Here is a 26072-nt window from a genome sequence, read left to right on the forward strand (position 1 = left end):
GGAATGATTACAGATGGTAATCCCATGATCCTGGGACAGTGAATCTGTCATAAATGCTTGCCAAAACATAAATTTTGATCACTTGTCCATGGAGATGCTGCAGCAGTCATAAGTCACTTTTTTCAGTGCTAGTGTATCTTCAGTCACTAAATGAATGTATCAGTTTTTCTGGACATGTCGTCAAGGTCCTTTTCAGATCAAAGGGAAACGTTTCCCTGTGTGTTTCCCTTTCCGTGTCCAACTCTAAAGCGCAGTGCTCATCTCTGTTTCTTGGCCGAGGGAGCCAGCATTATCCAAAGACATTTTCTGTGTTCATGTGGCCAGCATGGCTATACGTCAGAGGTGCACAGAACACTCTCACCCTTCCCACAAAAGCAGTGCCTGTTGTTCTAATCGCATTTGCATGCTTTCAAATTGCTAGGTGGGTAGGGGCTGGGTAAGGTACGGGAGCTCACCCCATTGCACAGTGCTTGGGTCTCTAACCGGGGCTGTCAGCTCCCAACTGACAAGCTCAGCATCTTTAACTGCTGAGCCATTGTGCCCCTGATCAAAAGAGTACTGGAGAAAAGGGGCCATATTGATTTTGGAACAATTCTAGGTTGGCAGAAGCTGGGACGAGTAACAGGCGCTCACTCTGTTACGCGGCACTCGGGATTCGACCCGCCAAACTGAAGATCTTCTGATCGACAAGCTCAGCGTCCTAAACCACTGAGCCACCACGTCCCTTTAATATTACCTTAAGGGTCCCTTAATATTTGACTTGGATTAATTAATCTTTGTAATTGGTACTGGCCTGAAAGCCTTTTTGATGTATGTATATTGTGATGAACTGGTCAGCAAACTTATCTTTGTAATAAACAAACAGCTGAAAAGCTCTTACTTTCTTTTCTTCCTCTTCTTTTAGAAGATGCGGATGCACGAGAAGAACCTGAAGATGGCGATCTTGAGGAATGATGGGTTAATTCCATAGTTTGGTGTTCATAAGGCAATTTTTTACTGGCAAGCTCTCCTTTCAGGCTGGTACTACTTGTGCCGCTGCCAATTCAAGCACAGAATTACACATCGTTAATATTTTTATTTTCATGGTGAAATCCATCTAGATTTTTGTGAATAAATGTAATTATGGCTAATTACCATATATACTTGAGTATAAGCCGACTCGAGTATAAGCCGAGACCCCTAATTTTACCCCCCAAAACTGGAAAAAGTTCTTGACTCAAGTATACGCCGAGGCTGGGATCCGCCGTTCTGCAAGCCTCAGCTCGATCCGCCGTTCTGCAAGCCTCCGCTGCCCCATTCTCTCAATGGGAGGCTTGCTTTGGCTGCTTTTCTTTTGGCAGAGCCATCCATACTGGAGGTGGATGGGGGCAGGGCTGGTGCACGTTTTGCCTCTCTCGCCTGGTGGAGAAAAGGGGGCAGCGGAAGCCTTTGGGTGCCCAAGCCACGTCGGAGGGTCTCCAACCTGTGTGTGTGTGTGTGTGTGTGTGGCGGGGGGGGGGGAAATCAAATTGGATCTTTTTATTGATGTATCGTACTTTTATTCGGTATTAGGTTTTTATGGATCAATTATGATCCGCGCTCCGCAAGCCTTTGCCGCTGGCTGGATCCGCGCTCCGCAAGCCTCTGCCGCCGGCGGAGGCTGGATCCGCGCTCCGCAAGCCTCTGCCGCCGGCTGGATCCGCGCTCCGCAAGCCTCTGCTGCCGGCGGAGGCTGGATCCGCGCTCCGCAAGCCTCTGCCTCCTCTTCTCCAAAAAGGCCTGTTGGAAAACTGCACAGAGCAGAAGCGGCAGCCAGGAGCCCACCATCTCTCCTCTGCCGCTCGCTCTCGCCGCTCCAGCCCTGGCGAGCCAAAGAGATGAAAGGCCCCGAGCGATAGGAAGGGGATCTCTGCCCTAGAGCGGGAGGGGGGAGGGAAAGGGGGGGAGGAAAGGCCCGATCGCTTTGTGTTGAGCTGGTTCTGCTCAGCCGGACTAGGCGGGGCTGCGGCTCCCAGCTGATGCCGCTGCCGCCATCCAAGTCCGGCCGGCAAGAACTTTTTTTCTCCCCGCCCCGCAGTGACGAGTAAAGCGCGACTTACTTCCTCCTCCGTGCCCACGTCGCCTTCTCGCCCAACAATCCCAAGTAAGGGGCGGCCTCAGAAAGGGGCTCTAACTTTCCCCTACCGCTCGAACTTATCTTGGAGAGGAAGGCAAAATCGGGAGAGGGAAGAAGAGCGAGGACTGGAGCAGCGCTTGCCCGGCTTCTCTCCCCTGTAGGGAGCGGCGGGGTCGGTTCCGCCTCTACCATGTTCTCTCTTGAGAGCCTTGTCCCACCCGCAAAGCGCCAGCGCCGCCGCCGCCCCCTTCCTAGCCAGCCCTCAGCCGCTTCACAAGCACCCGTTGCCGGCCCAGTTCTAAAAGACCCGCGCGGCGCCGCACGTACTCCGTTTACACGGCCCCCGTACTTCCCCCACACGTCCCTTCTCCCGCCTCCTTCCCATAACGGCCTCTACCTACCGGACGGCGCCTCAGCTCCCCGTGTCCGCCGCCGTCGCCGCCACCCTGACCAAACCCTCTCTGCCTGCGCGCGCCCTCCCTCCCTCCCTTCTTCCTCTCTGTCTCTAGCTGGGCGAGGCTTCCAGCCGTCGCCGTGACGCTGCACGCCCAGCTTCTCTCTGATTTCCCTGGCCCAGTCCAGTGATGCTTGAGAGGGAAAAAAAAGCGAGCGGGCGGGCGAGGGGGGGAGGGAAAGGCGAGAATGACCGCTTTGTGTTACCTGCCATGAAACCAGTCCTTGCAGGCGTCGCACTCTATCATGAAGCGGGTTACATCGTAGGGCAGCCAGGCAGCGGAAAGAAGCAGGCAGGCAGGGCGCGGAGTTCCGGAGACCTGCCGACGTTTGGGGAGGTTTGGGGAGGTGCGCGCGCACCTCCCCAAACCTCCCCAAACTTCGGCAGGTCTCCGGACGGGGGCGGCTTGGGAGAGGTGCGCGCGATCCCGGAAGCACCGAAGCCTCGGCCGCGTGCAAGTCCTCGGTAAGTTCTTTTTTTTTGTTCACTGGAGTATAAGCCGAAGTGGATTTTTCAGCCCAAAAAGTGGGCTGAAAAATTCGGCTTATACTCAAGTATATACGGTAATTCCTTTACACAGGGATTTTCAAACCCTTTGATATCATAGCTCACTTGAAATGGAAACGTATTATGGAACCCCCACCATGAATAAAACTAATGACTTAATTGGAGTTAAGAGTTTAATAAGAAATAAATGTACCAGTTACTTTTATCTGTTAAATTTAACTTATATATCAAATGAACTTTACAATAAAGTGTATAAAAAAAGAATTAATTGTATACAATGGAAATTTACAATAAAATTTAAAACCAGTATTTCAATAAGGAAAATGACCTTGCTGACTTTTCGTGACATCTTACAAAACACTAGCAGTCTGTAAACTGCTTTTGGAGCTCCTTCTCCTAGCCTGGCTATATTGGAATAGCAATCACAGTCCATCGTCTCTTTTCCTTCTAGCCTGTTGCTTTGTTTATAAAAACCGTTCCTTACAATATTCTCCTAGCCTCACAGTCCTGCATTTCGTCTCTGCATATTTATTAGAGTAAGGGTCAGGTCAGATGATCTATTTTGTAGAGAAGCTTTGTGTTCATTCCTTTTTTGAAAGGCAAACCCAATATGATAAAAAACAAAGAATACTCAGGGGTCTGGAACCTAGAAGTTGCTTTGCCCTCAGTATAATCTTCAAACTAATAAGCCTGCTTAGAAAGCACTTTGGATTTACTTATGTAGCATATGACATATCATATACGGACTAACAATATATATTAATATATCACTTAGATTAGTAAAACACAATAAAATATAAATGTCAAAAAATGTTCAAATACCAATGTCTAGGCCATCTAACCACTGAGGCTCAGCATCGTTTATATTTAAAAAATCAGATAATGGACTGGTATATGCCCTCAGCTTACAGGCGGTCACGATTGATCTACAATTTGACGTGGGAGCCCCACAGTCACATTGAGGGAAGAATTCTGTGCCCCAGTTCTACAGAGAGTCCTGGCAGATGCCACTTACGGACTTCAGAGAAAAGTGCTCTCTGGTGATCTGCCATTCATTACTTTGTGGCCTCCAGGTTTTTATAAATTTATATTAATAATCTCTTATAATATCATGCCAAATATTTTAACTGCTTTTAAAATATAAAAATTCTGAATTTTATACCATTTCAGGAACTGTTCAAGATAAAAAGAAATACTGAATACTTTAATCTGGTAGAAAGCATGCACTAGTTTCTATTTCTTTAAGTGTGAGTTCTCATGCTCCAGAATCCTCAAAAAGGGTTTTATGCTGGAATTTCATAATGCCATATTTATATAAATAGTATACAAATAGGTTTCCGTTTAACCACCACAATTGGGCCTGGAATCTCGGTTGTTGGGTGAAATGGTTATTAAATATGACCGCTTTGCTCAGTGACTGCAATTTCAGCTTTCTCAGTTGTGGTCATTAAAAGATGATTTCGGTTGTTAAGCAGAGCATCAGGGAGAGGGCTGAAGCCTCCAGGGCATGATAAGGCAGTGAGTCGGCACAGGCCTCCCACCTTATGCAGGAGGTCTGGGCCCTCTCCTCACTCCATCAGCAAGAACAATCATGAGACCGCTGTGTTCACTACCTATCCTTCTATCCCTCCATCGTCACAACTGATGAAGCTTCTTGGATGAGAAGTGAAATGTTTTCTTCTTCCTCAAGGAGAAAGAAAAACACAGTCCAATTGCCTTTTGATAAAAGCACCTTCCAACCAACTATCACCTGGCTGACTGAGAATCACCACAGGCGTTCGCTGTGTTCCCTACCATTCCCACTGGATTTGAGCTCCATTCCTCCAGCGTGCAGGAAGATTTCCTCTCCTTGCACAGAAAAGAGGAGAAATCCCTTGGTGCACTCGGGGAACTGACCGCAAATCCTACGTCCCCTCCGCCTGAAGTCTCCTCAGCCTGCTTCTCCCCTGGCTTTCTCGGGAAACCGACAAGAGAAGATTGCAAATGCTGATCACAGGATTGCCAGGCACTTGGAAACCTATTGCCAACAGCCCAAAATGTGAACATGTGACCAAGGGCCGGGGGGGGGGAGTGCAATGTTTTTCGATGGCCAGAAGTGCTTTATGAGTCATAAGGCATCCATTCCAAGGCAGTCATTATTGTGGAATGGTCGTTAAAAAGCTGGCTGTAAGTCAAGGTCTACCTGTCGCAGTCCCAATTTAAAACATCCTAACAAAAATGTTGAAATACCAAAATTTTAAACCTGAGAATTCAGAATTTTCAGACAGCAATTTGTATCATTAAAGAATACTAGACTAAGAGTATTGAGACATTAGCTAAAACACACACACACACACACACACACACACACACACACACACACACACATATATATATATATATATATATATATATAACCACATATTATCCAATGAAAATAACTTTTCCCCTCTTATTTTATAGCTTCATTACCCGTTTGAAAAATATATACCTGTGCTCAGGGGTAGACTTTTTGTCCATCGATGTACCACATCCTTGTGATGAGATGAACCCATCCTCATAAGAAGCAATACTATCTGGAGGGCTCATGGCAGGAAGTAAAGGTCGATGTGTTGATGATCCCTGCCCTGCATGTTCTTCAGATTCTGGCAGAAGGAGGAAAGTGAAAAAGGAAATACAACCAATATTTCAGAAGAATTTCCATTTCAACAAAAAGATTAACATAGAGTATGCAAATAGGTAAAATGATCATGACCGAAAGACCAATCATACAAAACAACTCGGAAAATTCTAAACGCCTACACAAAGAACTAAAAAAGATTCTTTCTCTGGCAATGCAAAGAGGTGGAACTTTTTAACAAATGATTGACTTCATTCCAAAAAAGTATAGCAGCCAACATTTCCAAAACAAATTAAAAATGTTGTACCTATCGGCAGGTACTGATATCAGCAAAACTAGGCTCAGGTATTGCATATAGAACACAGGACTTCAACACATATTCATTTAATTGTTTACCTAACAAAAAATCAGACATATCAAAAGATTTGCATTTGCTCACCTTTCCCACACAACTGATAAGATTTTGTAAAGATGTTGATGACACTATATGGACTTCTCTTGACAAGTTCTTCCCATGGTTTTGGACCATTCCTAATCTGTGTGAAAATAGGTAAATAATTTTCTGCCTCCTTCTGAAATTCTTTTATGGGTTCATAACCAGTTTTATCTGCAACACAGAACTCTTTTTCATTTAATGCCTCAGCAATCTTCAAGGATGGATTATTAGATTTTTCACCTTCTTCCTCAGAGAGAAAGCCAGTGCTGAGTAGACCTTCACTTAAGGAACTCCCACTATCATTCAGAACCGCATGTTTGCTTTTGAGACAGGTTTCCCAATATTCCTTCAGATGTATTATTGCCTGGAAGACCGAGAGCACCTGTGTGAGAACTAATAGTCTCTGGGAGCTTTTTAAACTCATTGAGATTTCCCATTCCAGGAAGGTTATCATCAAAAGTTGTGTGTGAATTGCAGGTTGCCAACATTTTCTGAAGCCTAGCTGAAAAGACATCATCTTCTCTCACAGGAGGGCTGCTGGCTTTTGCCCAGCAGGTATCACCTTCATCTCTTTGCAACAAGTCACGTTCAGTATCCCATGCTGCTTCATAGTTAATGCCAGCCCCAGCTAATTTTTTGGCTTCACTTTCAATTCTGTTTGAAAGAGAGGCTGCAGTTGCCTTTAGGGCTTCAATACGGTCCAATTTATGTTTATAATGATTAATGGTGGCTTGTACAGTAGATGACATAAATGGCTGAGGAGTCAAAGACATGGATCCCATAGCTGTGTTATGGCTCCTCCTGCTTGATGTTACAGATTCAAAATCCTTTTGCAAGATACCCATGTTATCCAAAGATAAAAGCTGAGAGAAAAGAGCTCCATTCAAAACAGATTTTGAGCAAGGAACCTGTGCTACTGAATTCAGCTTCTCTGGATGAATCCTTAAGGGCTCCAGTGTATTATCCCTGTAAATAATCCATTGAATTGTCATAAGTTTACAGAAATAAAGTTTAGACATTTAATTATAAAATAGTCACCTGTAGTAAGAATTGATGGTGGCCAAGGGTTTAAGTATTTTGGAGGAATGGCTTCAGTGAAGAGGGCAATGAAAATTATGTGGATTGTTGATCAGTTGTTCTTTTGGGCAGGAAGTTCCTTGATTTTTTAAAACTGGATTTGTTTTTTATTGACACTCTATTTTTCACTTATCTAAAAATGATGGGAAACTGAAATTTGGCACTATAGTTTAAGGTGTCTTTGGAAGAGTTTTGATACACACAAATAGCCCACCCCCACGTGTAAAGACTCAGATAGATTTGTGGGTTATTGGGTTCTTGTTTTCCTCCAATTCTCTTCAGCATTCCTGTCCAACTAACTAAATACTCCATCCACCATCAAGACCACTAACAGCCCATACATGAATTTAACATTTAAATAAGGTTTAACAACAGTAGAGTATAAAAAGACCAAAAAATGATAAGACACCAGGCCCAGACAGGCTACCAGCAGAATTCTACAAATATTTACGAGATACATTAATTTTACCAATGCAAAAAGTGTGTAACGGGGTATTACTAAAAGCCAAATTACCAAATACGTGGATAGATGCCAATATTATGCTAATACCCAAAGAAGACTCAGACTTGACCCTGATAAAGAACTACAGACCAATATCTCTACTAAATCTGGATTATAAAATCTTTGCTTCAATAATAGCAGAAAGACTAAAGAGATTCTTGATTGAATTTATACATTCAGACCAAAATGAGAGAGACAAATAATTTAAGAATGATTTTAGACACATTGGATATTATGAAATGCACCCAGGAAAACAAATGGCTTTGAGTTTTTTAGACAGATAGCCTTTGATAATGTCAATTGGCAATTATGGTTTAACAACTATATGGACTTTGGAAAAAAATTTATGAGTATAATCCAAACAATTTATCACAGACAAATGGCCAAAATAATTGTGAATGGGAATTTCACAGAGAGAGTTTCAACATTTAAAAAGGCACAAGACAAGGGTGTCCATTATCCCCACTATTATTTATCTTAAATCTGGAAGTGTTGAACAGGAATGTTGGACAGGATCCAGAAATCAAAGAAATGGAGATAAAAGATGAAAAGTACAAACTACAAGCATTTGCAGATGACTTGGTCTTTATATTGGAGGATCTGTTAGAGACAAGTCCTAATATTAGCAAAGATTGAAGAATTTGGAGAATTAGCAGGACTGAAAATCAATAGAGAAAAGACTAAAGTTAGTTTAAAACCTCACAGATAAACAAAAAAAATTATCAGAAAAAAACAGACCTTCAAGTACTTAAGAAAGTTAAATACCTGGAAATATATTTAACAGCAGGGTGTGCAACAATAAAAGAAGATAATTATGTAAAATTATTAAAACAAATAAAACTAGACTTGGAAAAATGGAACAATCTACAACTATCAATCTTGGGAAGAATAGCGACTGTGAAAATGAACGTTTACCAAAACTATTTTATTTCAAACAATATTGATAAAAATTGACAAAAATTTTTTTGATGAAGTAAATACGTCGATATTGAAATTTATCTGGCAAGGGAAAAAAGCTAGGATCAGACTGAAAATGTTACAAGAAGCAAAAGAAAATGGACGGTTTGGGCTACCAGACTGGGTCTTGCAACCACACTAACATGGTTAAAAGAATTGAGCTAGCATGGTGGCCACATCTGCAAATGCAAATGAGATATGAGAAAGATGCAAAAATATATGGTTTTAACAAAGACCAGAAAGCGTTAGACCAGATGACAAATTGTTTATGAAACTGTACAGCTTTCTGTTAAATTTAAAGATGGATGATGAATAAGCTAAAGAAACAATGATAACTTGGGCAAAAAACTTGGGGTACAATGTAGAGTTAGAAAAAAGACAAAACTTTGAGAAAGAAACTACAAAATAACAAGGGCAGCTACTTATAAAGAAAATTTATATAAAATGTTGTATAGATGGCATTCACCACCTACAAGACTAGCAAAAATGTTTAAAAATATGTCTAGCAATATTTGGAAATGCAGACAAAATCTTGGTGGACATGCCCTAAAGCAGACATGCCAAACTTGCGACGTCACATGACGTCGCGCAATGTATTGGAGCTTTTTCTCCTTTGCCAGCAATGGGGTGGGAGCGGTTTTGGGATGACGTGTCTGGCCCGCGGGCCGGCAGTTTGACACCCCTATCAGTCGAAAATACATAGGTGGCTAGAAAAGACAATAGGAGCATGTAAACCATAAACCGGAATTATTTCTTTTAGATATAATCTCAGAAAATTATGATGAAAAATGTGTATACTCAATATTACATATATTAACAGCAGCGAGAATTACATTTGCTCAATACTGGAAAAAAGGAGAAGTACCATCTGTAGAAGGCATAATAAAGAAAATTTTGGACTGTGCAGAAATGGATAGGCTCACATTGAAAATGAAGGGGAAGCAAGATTCAGAATGCTTTCAAACATGGGAAAATTTTTATAAATGGTTAGAAAAATGGAATAAAGGGTAGGAATGGATATTGTATTACTTTTAATGTCAAACATACAAACCCAGATGTGTTGCTTACTAAATACTAAAGATTGTTACTGTAAAAATTAATAAAAGATACATAAAAATCTGAAAAAACCCAGTATAGATAAACATCAAACATATTACCAGCCCCAAATTTGAATGTTTTAAAGTGAATCTGAATTCTTCATACAATATAATCTTGTACTATTCATTTGCATTCCTGCAGAATCTTGGTACAGATATAGCCTTGAATATACAGAAGAAATTATCCTTGTCTTGTAATGATCCATGAAGAAGCATTTGCTTTTCATGACATATTTAAGAATTTTACAAGCACTGAATTTTAATAAATATATTTTCAAAAGCTTTGGAAAAATATTTCAAAATTCTCAGCTGCTACAAAAGCTGTGCAGCTAAATCATATGTAAAATTACATGTCTAGTGTGTACCACTTTCCTAGTCCTGAATGCCTTCTTACTTTCTTACCTTACAAGAGGATGAGGAGGCTCAGAGAGAGACATATCGCTAGTGGATGATGCACTAACAGGATGCTCCTGAGCTTTGTTCTCTTTATCAGATTCTCCAGATGGTTGATATCCAGGTTTGGACTGGGAAGAAAAATTGACATGTTTTATACAATAAGGGCAAACTGAATCAATAATGTATTGGACTATGAACTATACTATCCCATGACTTTCATGACTGAGGATTTGAACATGAATCTTTTCAATATAATTAAATAAAGTAACAACTATATAATGACTCGAATAGCCAAGGCTTATACTCCATGAGTATTACAGTTGTATAATCAAGGCTTCCAGCGACATGATGGTTTCTAAATGTGTTCAACTAAACATATCTAGAATGAATCTTCAGACACTTCCTTAATATGGAAGGAGCAGGAGCCTAGCTGCTGCTACACATGTTGACGACCAGGAAAGAATACAGGGCCCTTATCTATTTTGTGCCTGTCTGCGTTTTTAAAAATGCTTTAATCTGGCTAATGTCTATTCACATCTTATGCTATTGTTGTGATTCAGGGTCAGCCTGTGGGTTCGGCAGTTGGGTCGGACGACTCAGAGGAGGAGGAGGGGGGTGTTGAAGACCTTGCTGAGGGGGTTGAAGATCTTGCTGATGAGAGCCCTCAGCCAGGCCCCTCCCACTTGGTCACCACGGAGACCCAGCTGTGTGAGCCTGACAGCGTGGATGAAGATGACCCACAGCTGGCCCTGTTCAAGGACGCCCGACGCAGGAGGCAGTCAATTAGGAGTAAACAGAGGAAGGCAATGGGGCTCCTCGGAAAGAGGCAGAGAGAAGCCACGCCCTGAACTCTATATAAGAGAATGTGTGGGAGGGCTGGTTTGCTGAAGGCAACCGCTTGGATAGTTCCTGTTTCTTAAAGCTCCTGTTTCTTGGTTTGTCTTGTTCCGTTTGTTTTTGTTGCAATAAATTTGGCAGGCGTAATTCCAGCCTCTTGCCTTCTTGTAAAAGGGGTTGTCCCTGCCTTTTCTGCAGGGCTGGTAGCAGGCTAGTACAGAACAGCTATGCTAAAAATTGTATATTATACTACAGTTGCAGATTACAAGAGCTGTTGGCAATTCTTATATATCTTGCTAATTCTATTCTTACTTACCCTGTTCCTGATTCCGTGTTTAGGCAACCGTGGAATTTAATAGATAACTCTGACTAGTCTCTTTTAGCTTGAATTACCTCAACAAGTTTAATAGTATTAAGGGGATAAAACCTAAACCCTACCTAATGTGATATAACTCACCTTCAGATCTCAAAAAAAGTACCCAGGCATTAATATCAAGGAAAGGGCAACAAATGAATGCAACAAATGAACAAATGCAACAAATGAATAAATAACAGCTATTTCTGCTTATTGTATGCATTTTTTTAAAAGTAACATGGAAAAAATACAGAAACTATTCCAACTCTTATCAAAATACCTGAACTTCTTGCACAGAGAGTGCTGGATTCTCCAGCAATGTTTGTTCCAAGAACAATTTAGAATAAGTTTCTTGTAACTGTTTAGTGACCGGTTCAGATGTTGACGTTGTCTTTGTTTTACTGGCAACAGCTTCTTTTTGTTTCTTGTAAAGTTCCTTGAGTCTTTTATTTTTTTGCTCTGTTGCCTCTTTTTGTGCTTTCTTTTCTTCACTTTGTCTCTTCTTCCTAGCCTCTTGCTGTCTCGCAATATACTGGCGCACTTCATCTGCATCATAGTGGCGTTTCTTTAAGATAAACTGAGTGTCTTCACTGATGGGAACTTTGTCTGATTTTTTTTTTGCTTGGACTGTGACTTCTAGAAAAGGGAGATGCTTCTGATTCCTGATTCTGACATTCTTCATTCCTCTTCTCTGAATCCTGAACTACAGAATCCAGTTGCAGATCATCAAGAATCCCACGGATTTCTACTGGCAAGAAATCCTTGTTTACACGATCATTTCCTAGTCCCCCATTGTGAGGAGCAACATCTTTTTTCTTCAGGTTCTTTGCTCTTATTTTGCTCCATGAAAGCTCAGGACATTTTGTGAGCAGTGTTACATCCACGGGCACATTGCAGTCGGTTTCTGTTATTTGAGCTGAGGATAGTAGAGGGAAGCGGAGGGAAAAGATCAGAATTTAACATTAGCAAGTAACTAAGATTCAAATTAGCACATTCATCTCAATATCCAGTATGTGGAACATTATTTGATGGGCATTATTTTTTAATCTATCTTATTTTACGAGATTTGAACACTTTATCCAGAAACTACATTCTTTAATACAGAAGGAAAAATTGCTTTTAAAAGGTTGGAATTAATGTTGGGTAATAAAATAATATGCAACTGCAATGTAATTTTTTTTTAACCATTATCTGAAAAAGAATATATAGAACTTTGGAAACTGGTAACGAGAGAATTAGTTATAGCTATAATTTTCATGTTCTCAGATTTTCAACTGGAACATCCATGAGAGTTTGCTATATTACAGAAATTATTTATAGCATAATCAGACTGTATATAGGCTCTACAATACAGCTTCTCTTACAAAATTACAATTTTGCAAAACTGGGTGTGATCAGCAATGGAATAATTTATTTTAGGAATAGAAAAAATACTTGACAACTGCCTTCATCTAAAAATGATAAAAATTCTTACATTTTTTTCCTTGAAAATTCTTTTATTGGTAGCAAAATATTTCACGAAATATTGCTGGGTGGTCAAGCATGGTAAATCTTAAGTTTTATTTACATTTACCATTTTGTGTCTTTTAAAAAAGGAATGAATTAGTAATTCTGTGCTGTACAACAATAGTCCCCAATCTTTTTTGCTCCAGGGAGAGGGGATGGTTTCATATGCACTGCTTGCGCAAATGCAGCTGCGTGCACTTGCATGCCATTTGTCTGGCCCAGTTCCCAACAGGCTGTGGCTCAGTACTGGGCCTCACTCTGGGGGTTGGGGACCCCTGCCGTACGGTATTCATTCAGCCTTTAAAGTGAAGCTACCACTTTTTTTAATTTTGTGATTTAAAGAATTCTGTGTGCAATATGATCTAAAGAATAATTGTTCAGAATTAGTTCCATTTTGTTCACTGTATTCATTGGCATGAAAAATTCTCTCTCTCTCTCTCTCTCTCTCTCTCTCTCTCTCACACACACACACACACACACACACACACACACACACACACACATACACACACGCAGAGAGAGAGAGAGAGAGAGAGAGAGAGAGAGAGAGAGAAAGAGAGAGAGAGAGAAATATATTTAACTTACCAGATTTCACAGATTTATCTTTTTCACTCCTGTCACTAGACAATATCTGAGTGTTTGGCTGCTCTAGTTTAGGCACTCGACCCAGTATTTTCTTTGCTAGTCTTTGTCCAGCTCGCCAGGATGTTGTACTTATTGTGTTGGCACCATCTAAACCAAGAAATTTTTTTTTAACATTTCTTATTGAAAAACACACCACTACTCTATCTTTCAAGGCAAATACATGGATAGAAGTGGCAAGAAAAGGAAATACACAGAATGACATCACCACCTGAAATTACTTGGCTAGTAGCACTCTTTTACTATTCTCCCAGAGTTCCTTCTTCATGGGTTTTTATTGAACTAACGTTACCGACGTCCGGGGAAGCAGTGGTGGACGGAATGCGTCTCCACAGAGAGCAGAGCTGATGACCGTGGCAGAAAGAGAAGCCAGTGAATGGATCAGCTCCTCAAATCCCCCTCTAGAACAAGAGCTCCTTACAGTGGGCCCCATGAGGAGACCACAGAACAAGGCTTTATTAGCAAATGATAAAAGAGGAGATATGAGATGAACAGATTTTTGGCTGAAATTGTTTGCAAACCTTTGGCTGAAAGGTGATAACTTGCTGAAATTGTTTGTACTTGTCTTGATGAAGGGAGAAATATTTTCTTTTTTTTTATTAAAGAGTTTTACAACAAGATTTTACAATATATCCCCAAATCCCCCCCACCCCAAACCCGCCCACTTCCCCCCCCCCACTTCCCAGAGCTAAATACAGGATTATAGTTATAATAATCATATTCTAAATAAGAATTATGCATAATATACAATTAACCAAATTCATAATGTGCTTTAACTCCCCTTTAACATAACTACATACAAAGTACCAATAACAATATCCCTCTAAAATCTACTCATAAGCTAAATGGAACTTTTTAGTCCCATATTTATTCTGAACATAATCTATCCATCTCCTCCAAACTGAAATATATCTTTCCTGTGAATGATCTTTCAAGTAAGCAGAAATCTTAGACATTTCTGCAAGATTCGAAACTTTAAACACCCATTCTTCTATAGTAGGCAAACTATCCTTCTTCCAATATTGTCCCACCAGTAACCGTGCTGCTGTTATCATATTCAACATCAAATTAGTTTGTTTAACATCACAATCTACAACAATACCTTGCGGAGAAAACTTTATCTTTCTCTTAAAAATCTTTTGAATGTTCCACCAAATTTTAATCCAAAAAGCTTTTATATTTCTACCAGTCCACCACATATGAAAATAGGTGGCTTCTAAACTACCACATCTCCAACATTTAGACTGTAAATTAGGATACATGTTAGACAACTTCTTGGGATCCAGATGCCATCTATAAAACATTTTATAAAAATTTTCTCTTAAGTTTTGAGCCTGAGTAAATTTAACATTTCTGACCCAAATTATCTCCCAGGTGTCCAACGAAATTGGTTCCTGAATGTTTTGTGCCCACTTTATCATACAATCTTTAACTAATTCCGTTTCCGAATCCAATTCAATTAAAGCATTATATATCCTCTTTATATGTGCACAATTTAAATCTCTAATTTGTTTTACTAAATTTTGATCTATAATTGTGATGCCAACCTTTTGATCTAACTTCCACCTAGCTTTCAATTGGGTATATTGAGTAACTTATGTTTTCTTGTCTTAACTCATCGAATGATTTAAGTTGCCAATCATTGCCTTGCAATCTAAGTAATTCCTTATAAGAAACCATATCCAAACTCACTCCCATTGTTCTGTACCAGCCTGCTACCGGCCCTGCAGAAAAGGCAAGGACAACCCCTTTACAACCGGCAAGAGGCTGGAATTACGCCTGCCAAATTTATAGCTACAAAAACAAACAAGACATGAACCAAGAAACAGGAGCTTTAAGAAACATGAACCATCTGAGCGGTTGCCTTCAGCAAACCAGCCCTCCCAGACATTCTCCTTATATAGAGTTCAGGGCGTGGCTTCTCTCTGCCTCCTTCCGAGAAGCCCCATTGCCTTCCTCTGTTTACTCCTAATTGACTGCCTCCTGCGTCGGGCATCCTTGAACAGGGCCAGCTGTGGGTCATCTTCATCCACACTGTCAGGCTCACACAGCTGGGTCTCCGTGGTGACCAAGTGGGAGGGGCCTGGCTGAGGGCTATCATCAGCAAGATCTTCAACCCCCTCAGCAAGGTCTTCAACACCCCCCTCCTCCTCTGAGTCGTCCGACCCAACTGCCGAACCCACAGGCTGACCCTGAATCACAACAACACTCATAGATACGCCCTCTATCGCGTGTCCAGGAATTCCCCAAATCGGTATTTTATAATTTAACTTATAATAATACTTTTTCCAGACACGCAATAAAGCAGTTCTAAGAATATGGGATTTAAAAGCCCTGTCCACCTTCTTATCGTAAAGCAAATATGCATGCCATCCATATACCAAATCCCAACCCTCAAGATGAAGTATTCTCTTATTAGTTAAATTAAGCCAATCACTAACCCACGTCAAGGCAACCGCATCATAATACAATTTCAAATTCGGCGCCTTGAGTCCCCCTCTTTCCCTAGCATCTTGTAAAATCTTAAATTTAACTCTTGGTTTTCCCCCCGCCCAAATAAATTTATTAATACCCTTCTGCCATCAAGGTTGGCATCCTTTTTCAATATAGGTATCATTTGAAACAAAAAGAGAAACTTTGGCAGAACATTCATTTTAACAACTGCAATTCTTCCCAGTAATGATAATTGTAATTTTTTCCAATTATGTAAATCCCTTTGTACCTTCAACCATAGTGTTTCATAATTATTCTTATACAATTTTACATTTGAAGCTGCAATATATACTCCTAAATATTTAACCTTTTTGACTATTTCAAAACCTGTTAATTTAGATAACATATGCTTTTCACTCATAGATAAATTCTTAGATAATATCTTAGTCTTATTACTATTCACCTTGAACCCAGAAACCTTACCATACTGAGTTATAATTTCCATCAAGTCTATAACCGACTGCAACGGTTGAGATACTGTCACAACCAAGTCATCAGCAAAAGCTCTCAATCTATAATCATTTTGTTTTATTTTAATTCCCTTTATCATAGAGGACTCTCGAATTTTAATTAATAAAATCTCTAATGTTAAAACAAACAATAATGGTGATAGGGGGCATCCCTGTCTTGTACCTTTTTCAATTTTAAAGGTCTCTGTTAGCCCCCCATTAACTATAATTTGTGCAGTTTGTTGTTGATATATAGCTTTAATAGCATGTAAAAAACCTTCTCCAAAATTCATCTCCTCAACAACTCTCAATAAAAATTGCCAATTCAATTGGTCAAAGGCTTTCTCTGCATCCAAAAATATCAATGCTGCGGAGACTTGGTTGTTCTTATCCAAATATTCAAGCAAGTTTACAATTTGTCTTACATTATATTTCATATACCTCCCAGATATAAATCCCAATTGATCACTATGAATCATTTGTTTCAAAACTTGCATTAATCTATTAGCCAATACTTTAGCAAAAATCTTATAATCTGTATTCAAAAGCGATATAGGTCTATAATTTTTAGGTTGAGTAAGGTCTTGATCCTCCTTTGGAATCAATGATACAAAAGCTGTCCTCCATGATGGAGGAACTGCACTTCCAGTCTGAATTTCATTAAACAAAATCTTTAAGGGTTCAATCATTTCGAGCAACAACTTTTTATAGTAAATTGCTGTTAATCCATCTGTTCCCGGAGCCTTGCCCTATTTCAACTGTTTAATAGCTCAAGAAATTTCTTCTGATGTAATTGGGCAATTCATCTCAAGTTGTTGTTCTTTTGAGAGTCTCGGAAAATGAGCTCCCTGTAAATACTTGTCTATATCTAAAGCTTGTATATTTTCTTTAGAATATAATTTTGAATAAAAATCTACAAAACTCCTCTTAATCAAATTTTGTTGGTAGACTTCTTTTCCTTTATATTCTATTTTATCTATAGTACGTGATTTCTGTTTCTTCCTTAATTGATAAGCCAACCATCTACCAGGCTTATTAGCATTACAAAAAGTATTATGTTTAGCATAGCGCAAATTAGTTGCTACTTGATCAGCCAGTAGCATATTAAATTGTTCTTTCAGTAAATGTATTGAAATCCTTAAATTATTATCCAATGGATTCAAAATAAGCTTTTTCTCCTTAGATTTAATCTCTTCCTCAAGATCTAAACGTTTTTGCATTTGTTTACGCCTATAAGCATTGTTCATATAAATCAAAACCCCTCATATAAGCTTTACTAGTATCCCAAACCATTTCCATCGATGTACCTTTATGCATATTTGTAACAAAAAATTCTTTCATATGTTCTCTACATTTCTGCAAGAACAAGTCATTTGTAAATAAATTCTCATTCAGCCTCCAGGATCTTCTACTACCATCTTCAGCAAAAAAATTCCAACCAAACAGGACAATGATCAGACATTGTCCTAGGAAAAATCTTAACGTTCTTAACCGAAGAAAAAAGATCAGTAGTAATCAAAATAAAGTCAATCCTGGAGAAAGATTTATGTCTATCCGAAAAAAAGGTAAAATCTCTGTCTCTCATATTCCTTTCCCGCCATACATCTCTTAATTCCAGATCTTCCTTCAAATCAAAAAAAGCTTTAGGCAATTTTGAATTAAAAAAGTTTTTGGAGGATCCCTTCTTGTCTTCAGATGGCACCAAAACTCCATTCCAGTCCCCCATCATAATAACAGATTTATAATCCAATTCGATTAGTCTCTGATGTAAAAATTTGAAGGATTTTTGCTGTTGTTGATTTGGAGCATATAATCCAATAAGAAGAACTTTCTTTCCTTGTAGTATTAATTCAATACTAACATATCTCCCTTGTTTATCCGATTCATATCAATCTTGCCGAAAAGTCTCTTCTTAAATAAATGGCCACTCCAGCCTTCTTGTCCGGAGCAAAGGATGCAAAATGTGTTCCCAATTGGGAATTAATCAGATACTTTTGGTCTTTTAATGCAATATGTGTTTCTTGCAAGCAAACAATGACATTTTTATGTTGTTTCAGATAAAAAAATACTTTCTTTCTTTTCTGTGGTGAATTTAAGCCATTAACATTCCATGTCAGAAACTTCACCATCTCTGGTGACCATGAGCGTTTGGAACATGGCCCGAAGATCAGCTGTTGCTCTCTTCGGACGTGCTCCTCCCACAGGCTCTGAGACAGCCGCATCTTGTGTAGTTGGACCAGGTACAGGCTTTTGTTTTTGCTCTTTTTCCATACGCTTATATGTAGCTCTTGTCATCCTCTGTTCTTTTGGGTCTTCCTTTAATGCCAAACTCTGCTCCGTAACCTCCGCCTGCCACATCTCCTCAAGAGGCAATGACATTGCCCCTTCACTCAATTGTTTATCTTCTTGTCTTGCTTCTGTTCTTTTGATTCAAGGAGACGGTGGTGAGCCTGCTTTCAGGACCTTAGTGTAGAAATCTTTTGCTTTTAAAATTGTATCCAATCTGTATCTGGTCCCTGCGTAATTTACCACAATTCCATTAGGTATTTCCCATCTGAACTGGATTTGTCGCTTCTTAAGCTCATCGGACAGAAAGGCAAAATCTTTCCTTTTTCTAAGAATTTTTGGAGGTATCTCCTTTAAAATCATAATGTCTTGGCCTGCAATTTGAAATTTTTCCCGATAAAAAGCCTGGATAATAGAATTTCTGGTTAATCTCCTGGAAAAATAAATCACTACATCTCTAGGTAAATTTTTTTGCCTAGCAATCCAGGAGTTAACCCTAAATGTCTTATCCATTTCTTTAAGTAGTTCTTCAGGTTCACATTTCAAAACAGGAGCCACTGCTCGTGCTACTTCCCATTCCAAATCTTCTTTAGGGTTCTCTTTAAGGCCTGTGATACGCAAAGCAAACTCCATGTTCTTATATTGTGATATAGTAACTTCGTCCTCTGTTCTGTCAATCTTAGCCTCTGCTCTGTCAATCTTCTGTTCAGCATCCAAGATTTTGTTTTCCAAATTCTCCACATACTCCATAACTGAGTCCACACGAACATCCAGGCGTTCTATATGTGCAGCCAAACCCTGGAGTGCAAGCACTATATCTTCCCTCATCTGGTTGTTTTGGTTAACAAATTCTTCCCTTGTTTCCTTTATTTCCTGCTGCAAAACTTGTCTTGACTGCATCACAACTCGCTGAATGTCTGTCAGTGTAAATGCAGGAGGTGGGGGGGAGGGTGGTTGTACTGTAGGTTTCATCAAAGTCTGCCCTACAGCTTGTGGTAAAGGTGAAGAAATAACATTCTTAGAAATTGGAGGCCCTCCCCCACGTCTCGCAGCCATCTCTTAGGTTTCGATTTCCTCTTTCACCCAGCAGAATCAAAATTCATAAAAAAGGAGAGAAAAAAAGAAAAAAAAAGAAGGGAAAGGAAAGGAAAAATAAAATTTTTCCCAAAGTTCAATAAACCAAATCCGGTACTGGGTAAAGTCAGTTGCAAATTGTATCTCTTGCTATGTAGCAAAATATAACAGTTTTCCAACGCAGTCACTTCACACAGGAAAGAAACATTCCAGCGCCATTTTTACTCCATTTCAAACTTAAAACTTGAAGAAGATAATGAATCTGAGTTAAAGTTAAAATCCAACTTGAAAATTCAGATCTTCCTGCTTTGCTCTGCCTGCTTCTCAAAGAAACAAAATACTCACAGTCCCATCCTAAGCAGCAGGTGCAGTTGTCGCGTCTGGTTCCACTCCTTTTGGAGCGAAAACGTCCTGAGAGCGGAGAAAGCCTGGGCTCTGAGGGGGCTCACCCTGTTATCCCCCAAACTACTTGGGAGAATCACAAGGGAGCTCTACCTCTACCCAGGCAGGCTCGCCTCTCCCTCTACTCCCGAGGGAGAAGTTCCAGCGCCGCGGCACAGCTGATTTTTGCTGCCTCCGAGCGCTTTGACGCTTCCCAGGATCGGGCGGCTTCAAAACGCCGCTATTCGGCGCGGCAGCGCTACCGGAAGTGATCGGGAGAAATATTTTCTTGTGTAACTTTTTTCCCCCTTCTCCCTTTTTTTGATTTTATTTTATTTGATTAAATTTATATGCCGCCCTTCTCCCTGAGGACTCAGGGCGGCTCACAACAATAAAAATTAAAAAACATAGAGTAAAAAATTTAAAAAAGAATTAAACAATAGATACAATAATTACGAGACAATTTAACCCAGTAAAAAGCCTAATTAAAAATCGTAGTCAGTCCAGACCCGCTTATTGGAACAACCAGGTCTTCAGGTCACGGCATTTTTTTTGTTAGCATTATTTTTTTTATCTTTGTATTTTAAATTTAATAATAACAATAATAATTTCTTGCATTCTTAAATTAAAGCTATCCTTGCCTTTAATCTTTGCTTACTTTGCTTAGTCTCTCTTTATATCCTTTAATGTGTTCTACAGAGAGTAATACTGAGAAAATCTACAGAACTCTTGCAGTGAAACTTAAGATCTTCACCTTAGCATAGGGTCATGTATCTGCAATGCTTGGTTAACATGACACATGCTATTAATATGTCATATTTGAGGAAACAGTAAGCAAGCATGAGGATAGTGAGAGAATATGACTGTAGTCCTCAGACACGTGGAAGCAGCTCTCATGTACATTATTTGAAAAGTATAACAAGCCAATGCTGATGATTGTCAGTCAGTCAGTCATGAATGAATGAATGAATGATAAAACTTGCATGCCACCTGACTGTCAATGACTCTTGGTAGCTCACAATATTTAAACAAAAAATTACAATAAAATGCACCTGATTTAAAATCAGGACTTGAGAGTTGGGCAATCTTCTGGGTTTTCCGCACTGGTTTGTGTCCTTTTTTCTCTTTTCTTTCAGTAGGTATCTTTATTGCAGGCAAATCCTCTTCTGAAAAATGTGTTGAAGAACCATTAGTGCATCAAGGAAACTCCCATCAAAACTACAGGAGGATATTATAGCAACTATTATTAATTTGCAAATCAGAACTCATTGAAACAAGGTATGAATTAAGTTAAAGAATTTTTTTCTTTATATGTATAGGAATTCTGAGAAACAGGGCTTCAAAGTATTAATTACAGGCTCATGGGTTAAGCACTGCTTTTCATGTAAATACTCACAAAATTACTCTGGCTATTTACCTGCCAACTGGAATTCTAAATCTCGACATAACTCTCTACTGAGGTTCAGAAATTCCTCTTCACACCATACCTTTCCATCAGGAGTACGAATTTTGGCTTCTGATAGATTGAAACCTAAAAGAACAAACACTTAACTTTAGCAGATTAAAATACTCATGACGTTCTATTGAGGAAGTTAGTTTTATCTTGCGCATCTGATATATTGGTTATCAAATACAAAGCTATTTAGATTTCAAGTCTCTACTACCTGAAAGTAGCTGAGAAGTTTCTGTCTAAAAACATTCAATATTAAAAACAAAGATAAAAAACAAAATGAAGTATAAATTCCCAATCCTTATGCACACAATTAACAAATCTTTACAAAACCATTAGAATACAACCACTATATTATACATCTGTGGTCCATTTGTAGCCAATTATTTGTTACCAGTTCCATGTTCAGCTACCAATTCCGGAAAACGTTTTCTAGGTGAAGTAGTACACATTAAAAAAAACCCTGCATATAATTCAACAACAAATACTATTCACAAAGAGTTTGTCACAATATATTATTGACAAAAAAGAGGAGAAAATATATGATGTTAGACAACAGATTAAAGTTTGGAAGGTAGAAAAAAAATTAAAAACTTTAATTTTGAAATAATGTTAGGTGGGTTTTTAATTGATCCCGAGAAGGGAACAGTGGAAATCTTATTACACAACCCAGAGATTTTTTCCCATATATACATTTTCTTTAGAAACTATGTACCTTTATAGGAGGGAGCCATTGGTGCTGTTGCCACTTTTCTGACTTTAGGAGTCACTATATTTTCAGGAGCTGCAACAGTTATAGGATGATCAGAATACTCAGGATCATGTCCTCTGTTAGTCAGTTCTTCTGGACACTCCCATCGCTTTCTAATTCGTTCTTTCAGTTTTTCCAGTTTATCATCATGCTGATGCTGCTTTAAAATATCTAATCTACGGGCTCTTGAGGTACTGGCAGAAGAAGAAGATTCTACCAATTGTAATTCTTTTAGTTCATTTTGGATTAATGAACTTGGAGATATTTTTGTATACTCATCGCCTTTGGATTCCTCACGTTTTTCTTCTAATTTTGTAGGATTCACCACATCTGAACTTTGCAAAGCGTTAATTGCTGGATGGTCATTCAAATAGCGAACAACAGTTTCATCTGTAGAAGATGAGCTTTTCAAATCTCTGCCATGCAAATCTGGTTCTCCTTTATCATAGATCATACCAATTCCTTCTGCTTTATTCCCTGCTTCTTTATACTTCAGACGTCTGGCCAATCGGCAAGAGGTTTTGTAAGATGGTGACCACTGAGAATCTCTAACAGAAGCACATTAAACATTAAAATGAAAACAAGAACTCTAACAAACCTATGTTAGTCATAAAACAAAAACAACTTTGAACTTGAGAGAAAGAAATAAGCAATTTGAAAATCTTTTTTTCTCCTGTCATTGAGAATGTCCTGTCATCCAGGCCTTTTCATTTTGAAACTATAATTCTAAGCAAGATAATAATTCCTTTTTCCTCTCCAGTTCCAAGATTTCACGAACACAGAAACATGGATTGGCATTTTCACTATCAGATATCCAAAGGATCTTGGCTATAAAAAGCCAAACCAAAAAGTCCCCTTCAGTAACCTTTCTAGGTCAACAGTATGAAACAGCATAGTAACTTCCTTAATAGTCATGATATTGCAGTTCATGTAGACCTACTAAGCACATCTCTTTTCCCATATAATGAGCTAAAACAAGAATGCTCCCTCACTTTCCCATAAGAACATAGAGGGAATGTGATACATGGGACTTGCTTCCACCAAACCAGAGGGGAGGGGAAAGCACCCTAGTCTTTGCTATAGAAAGGCAGGGGATATGATACAGGAAAAAAAACCTTATTTCATGAACTGCATTGTTCTCCCGGATAAAATAGCATCAAAAGGTTCAAGTAGGATAATTTCCTCACTTAGTATATTTTTTCTCTCCCAAGAATCATTAACGCCTTTCCATCACTCTTAGAATAGAGGTGATTACTGTCTTTACAATGCAGCTAGTATCATGGTAACTTGGTAAAAACATTGTCTTCTCAAGGTGAAACAGAAATCGTTATCAATGTGTGTTAAGTTCTTCAAAAACAGTAAATAATTATGCTTACAGTTTACTTCTATAATCCCTGCAATAGTAAAATGACAAAGCTAATCAAACTCACCTGAAAGAAGCCAGGGGCTGACGAAATTCCACATGTCCATTCGTACTCACATTGCTATCCAAAGCGGTAACACGAAGAGGCTTGCAGAAACAACTTTCCTTGTTTTGACTGGAAAACCTGCACTCTGCAACAAAAATCAAGACGTCTTTCATGCATCTCTAACGATTCAATAGGAAGTCAAGAACTATGGTAAAAATTAACATTAGATAGACTTTCAATATAATTTCAAGCTTGCAAATACCCACTGAAAGGTAATAGATAAAAGAGCTGCATTAATTATACACAACTACACGCACAAATTTGAGACTTTTCATGAAATTACAAACAAGACAGTTACACAATAAAGGATAAGTTATTATGCTATATATATTGTGACTACTAGAAGTTTGTGGTAGCGGGAACACTGTTTCCAGTGTGCAAAACACTGCTTTCAAATTTAGCAGTGTCTGGAACTTAAAAGACATATTTAAATTTAAAATGCTGCTCTATGCTTTACTCTACATTTGTCCAGAAGTTTGGACTCTACTCAGTTTCAATTGTTTTGCACTTCCATACTCTTACCTCATCGCATTGAAACACGATAATCAAAGGACAGGTAGTGCTTTCTTACTTACCACTTAGTTAGCAACTATTCAAAGTTCTGATGTTTCTGAAAAAATAACTTTACAACTAATTTACAACCATTTACAACGTCAGTCACATGATGATCTCTATTATAGTCAGTACATATTGTCCTGTGCCTATGGTTGACTTATGTTTATTTCCCCCCTTCTACAGTGATTGGAGAGGAAGAGATTGCAAGAGATATGTTTGCTCTTCTACATATCAAAACCAATGCAATCATGCAGGAGCTCAGGACTGGAGCAATGGTCTTCAACCTTTCTGGCTTTGCAGACCATCGGCAACGGTGGGCGAGGGGGAGAGGGGATGGTTTCACGCAAACAGCTGGTGCGCATAGCTCCATTTGCGCAAGTACTCTGTCTGCTGTGTGTGCGAGTGTAGGGAGAAACAAGTTATTTCTATAGGCCCGTGGTGGTAAACGTATGCCACACATGCCACAGGTGGCACACAGAGCTCTCTCTGTGGGCACACATGCCATCGCCCCAGTACTAGGCCTTCAGCTAAGTTTTATAAAACCTTTTTGATTTCGGCCTCCACTGCCGTGTGAAAAAAAAAGAGGTTCAATCAATTTCAACTTCTCACCAGAAAAAAAAAGATCGCACAAAGTTGGAATTGATTGATTAAACTTTTTAGTCCCACCCAGTCTGCCGTTACCACCGCAGCCACGCCCAGCCAATGGGCCACGCCCAGCCACACCCACCCGGCACCCGACGACATATAAGTGGGTTTTGGGTTGCAGTTTGGGCACTTGATCTCTAAAAGGTTCGCCATCACTGCTATAGGCAATCTCTTCTTTGTCAGACAACAGAGTAAGTTGTTCGTTTTTCTAAACATCAAAAAGTTTGTCTCTTTCTAGCTGGAAAGCACACTTAGTGATCACTTTGCTTAGCACTGTAGCTGTCAATCTCAATTATGTTCATTAAATGAGAACTACCTGTAATGACAAAGTATGACGCTATTCCTTCTTCCTGTTTATTTTTAATAATGCATCAATGAAACACATACAAACACAAATCAGTGCTAGCAATATTATAATAGCTAAAAGTAAAATTTCAAAGATGAAAGAACTTGGAAGGGGGGTTTGTGGAATTTCATTTATTTCCAGCTACAATTAAAGTTTTTGAAACAATGGTAGGAAACATCTGAACCAAATACTTAAGAGACCTAGTCACTTTCAACTGAGGCTTGAATGTGGTTTTCTATTTTTAATTTTTATTTGCAATGAATTTTGCTGTGATAGAGTAGCTTTGTTAATCATGGTAGATAATTATAAATTCTTCTGAAGAGGGTTCCAGTAGAAAACTTCTAGTCTTATGATTTTCTCTCAAATTTATAACATTTCTGGGTTTTAAAAACAACATGACAAGTTTGGGATAAGTTCACTTAGACAGAATTGGGAGCAATAGAGAAATTTCCTAGTCACATTCATGTCTTGGTGAAAGATTTTTACGCTGGCCCAGTTTAATTAGCGTGGTAACTGAAAGAGCCCCAGGACTGAACGTTATTTATAATCTTTATATTAAAAAATTAAATTTGTTTTAAATTTTTTTGGTTTTTAAAACCTTAGTTAAAAATGAAACTAGTAAAAAATAGTAATATATTTGTGAACCACTAACGGAAGCTTTGTTGTTAGCTGCGAAGTCGTGTCCGACCCATCGCGACCCTATGGACAACGTT

General features: G+C 39.1%; 1 protein-coding gene and 1 long non-coding RNA gene across 2 annotated transcripts; both read right to left on the reverse strand.

The window, feature by feature from the left end:
* Positions 1 to 436: 436 nt before the first annotated feature.
* LOC310638028 lies at positions 437 to 6548 on the reverse strand. Its single transcript, XR_014492015.1, has 3 exons — positions 6095 to 6548; positions 5527 to 5680; positions 437 to 1035 (listed from the first exon to the last, which is right to left on the reverse strand). It is a non-coding gene; the product is annotated as an uncharacterized lncRNA (long non-coding RNA).
* A 5128-nt stretch (positions 6549 to 11676) lies between these two features.
* Positions 11677 to 24340, reverse strand: LOC310638902 (centrosome-associated protein 350-like; the record flags this gene model as incomplete). Its single annotated transcript, XM_083360264.1, has 7 exons — positions 11677 to 12228; positions 13404 to 13550; positions 21196 to 21309; positions 21561 to 21674; positions 22309 to 22892; positions 23775 to 23828; positions 24336 to 24340. The coding sequence occupies 7 exons, from the start codon at positions 24338 to 24340 to the stop codon at positions 11900 to 11902; spliced, it is 1347 nt and encodes a 448-aa protein (XP_083216390.1). The 3' UTR covers positions 11677 to 11899.
* Positions 24341 to 26072: the final 1732 nt, after the last annotated feature.

The sequence above is a fragment of the Vipera ursinii genome, assembly GCF_947247035.1.
Source record: "Vipera ursinii genome assembly, chromosome: 3".
Classification (NCBI taxonomy): Eukaryota; Metazoa; Chordata; class Lepidosauria; order Squamata; family Viperidae; genus Vipera; species Vipera ursinii.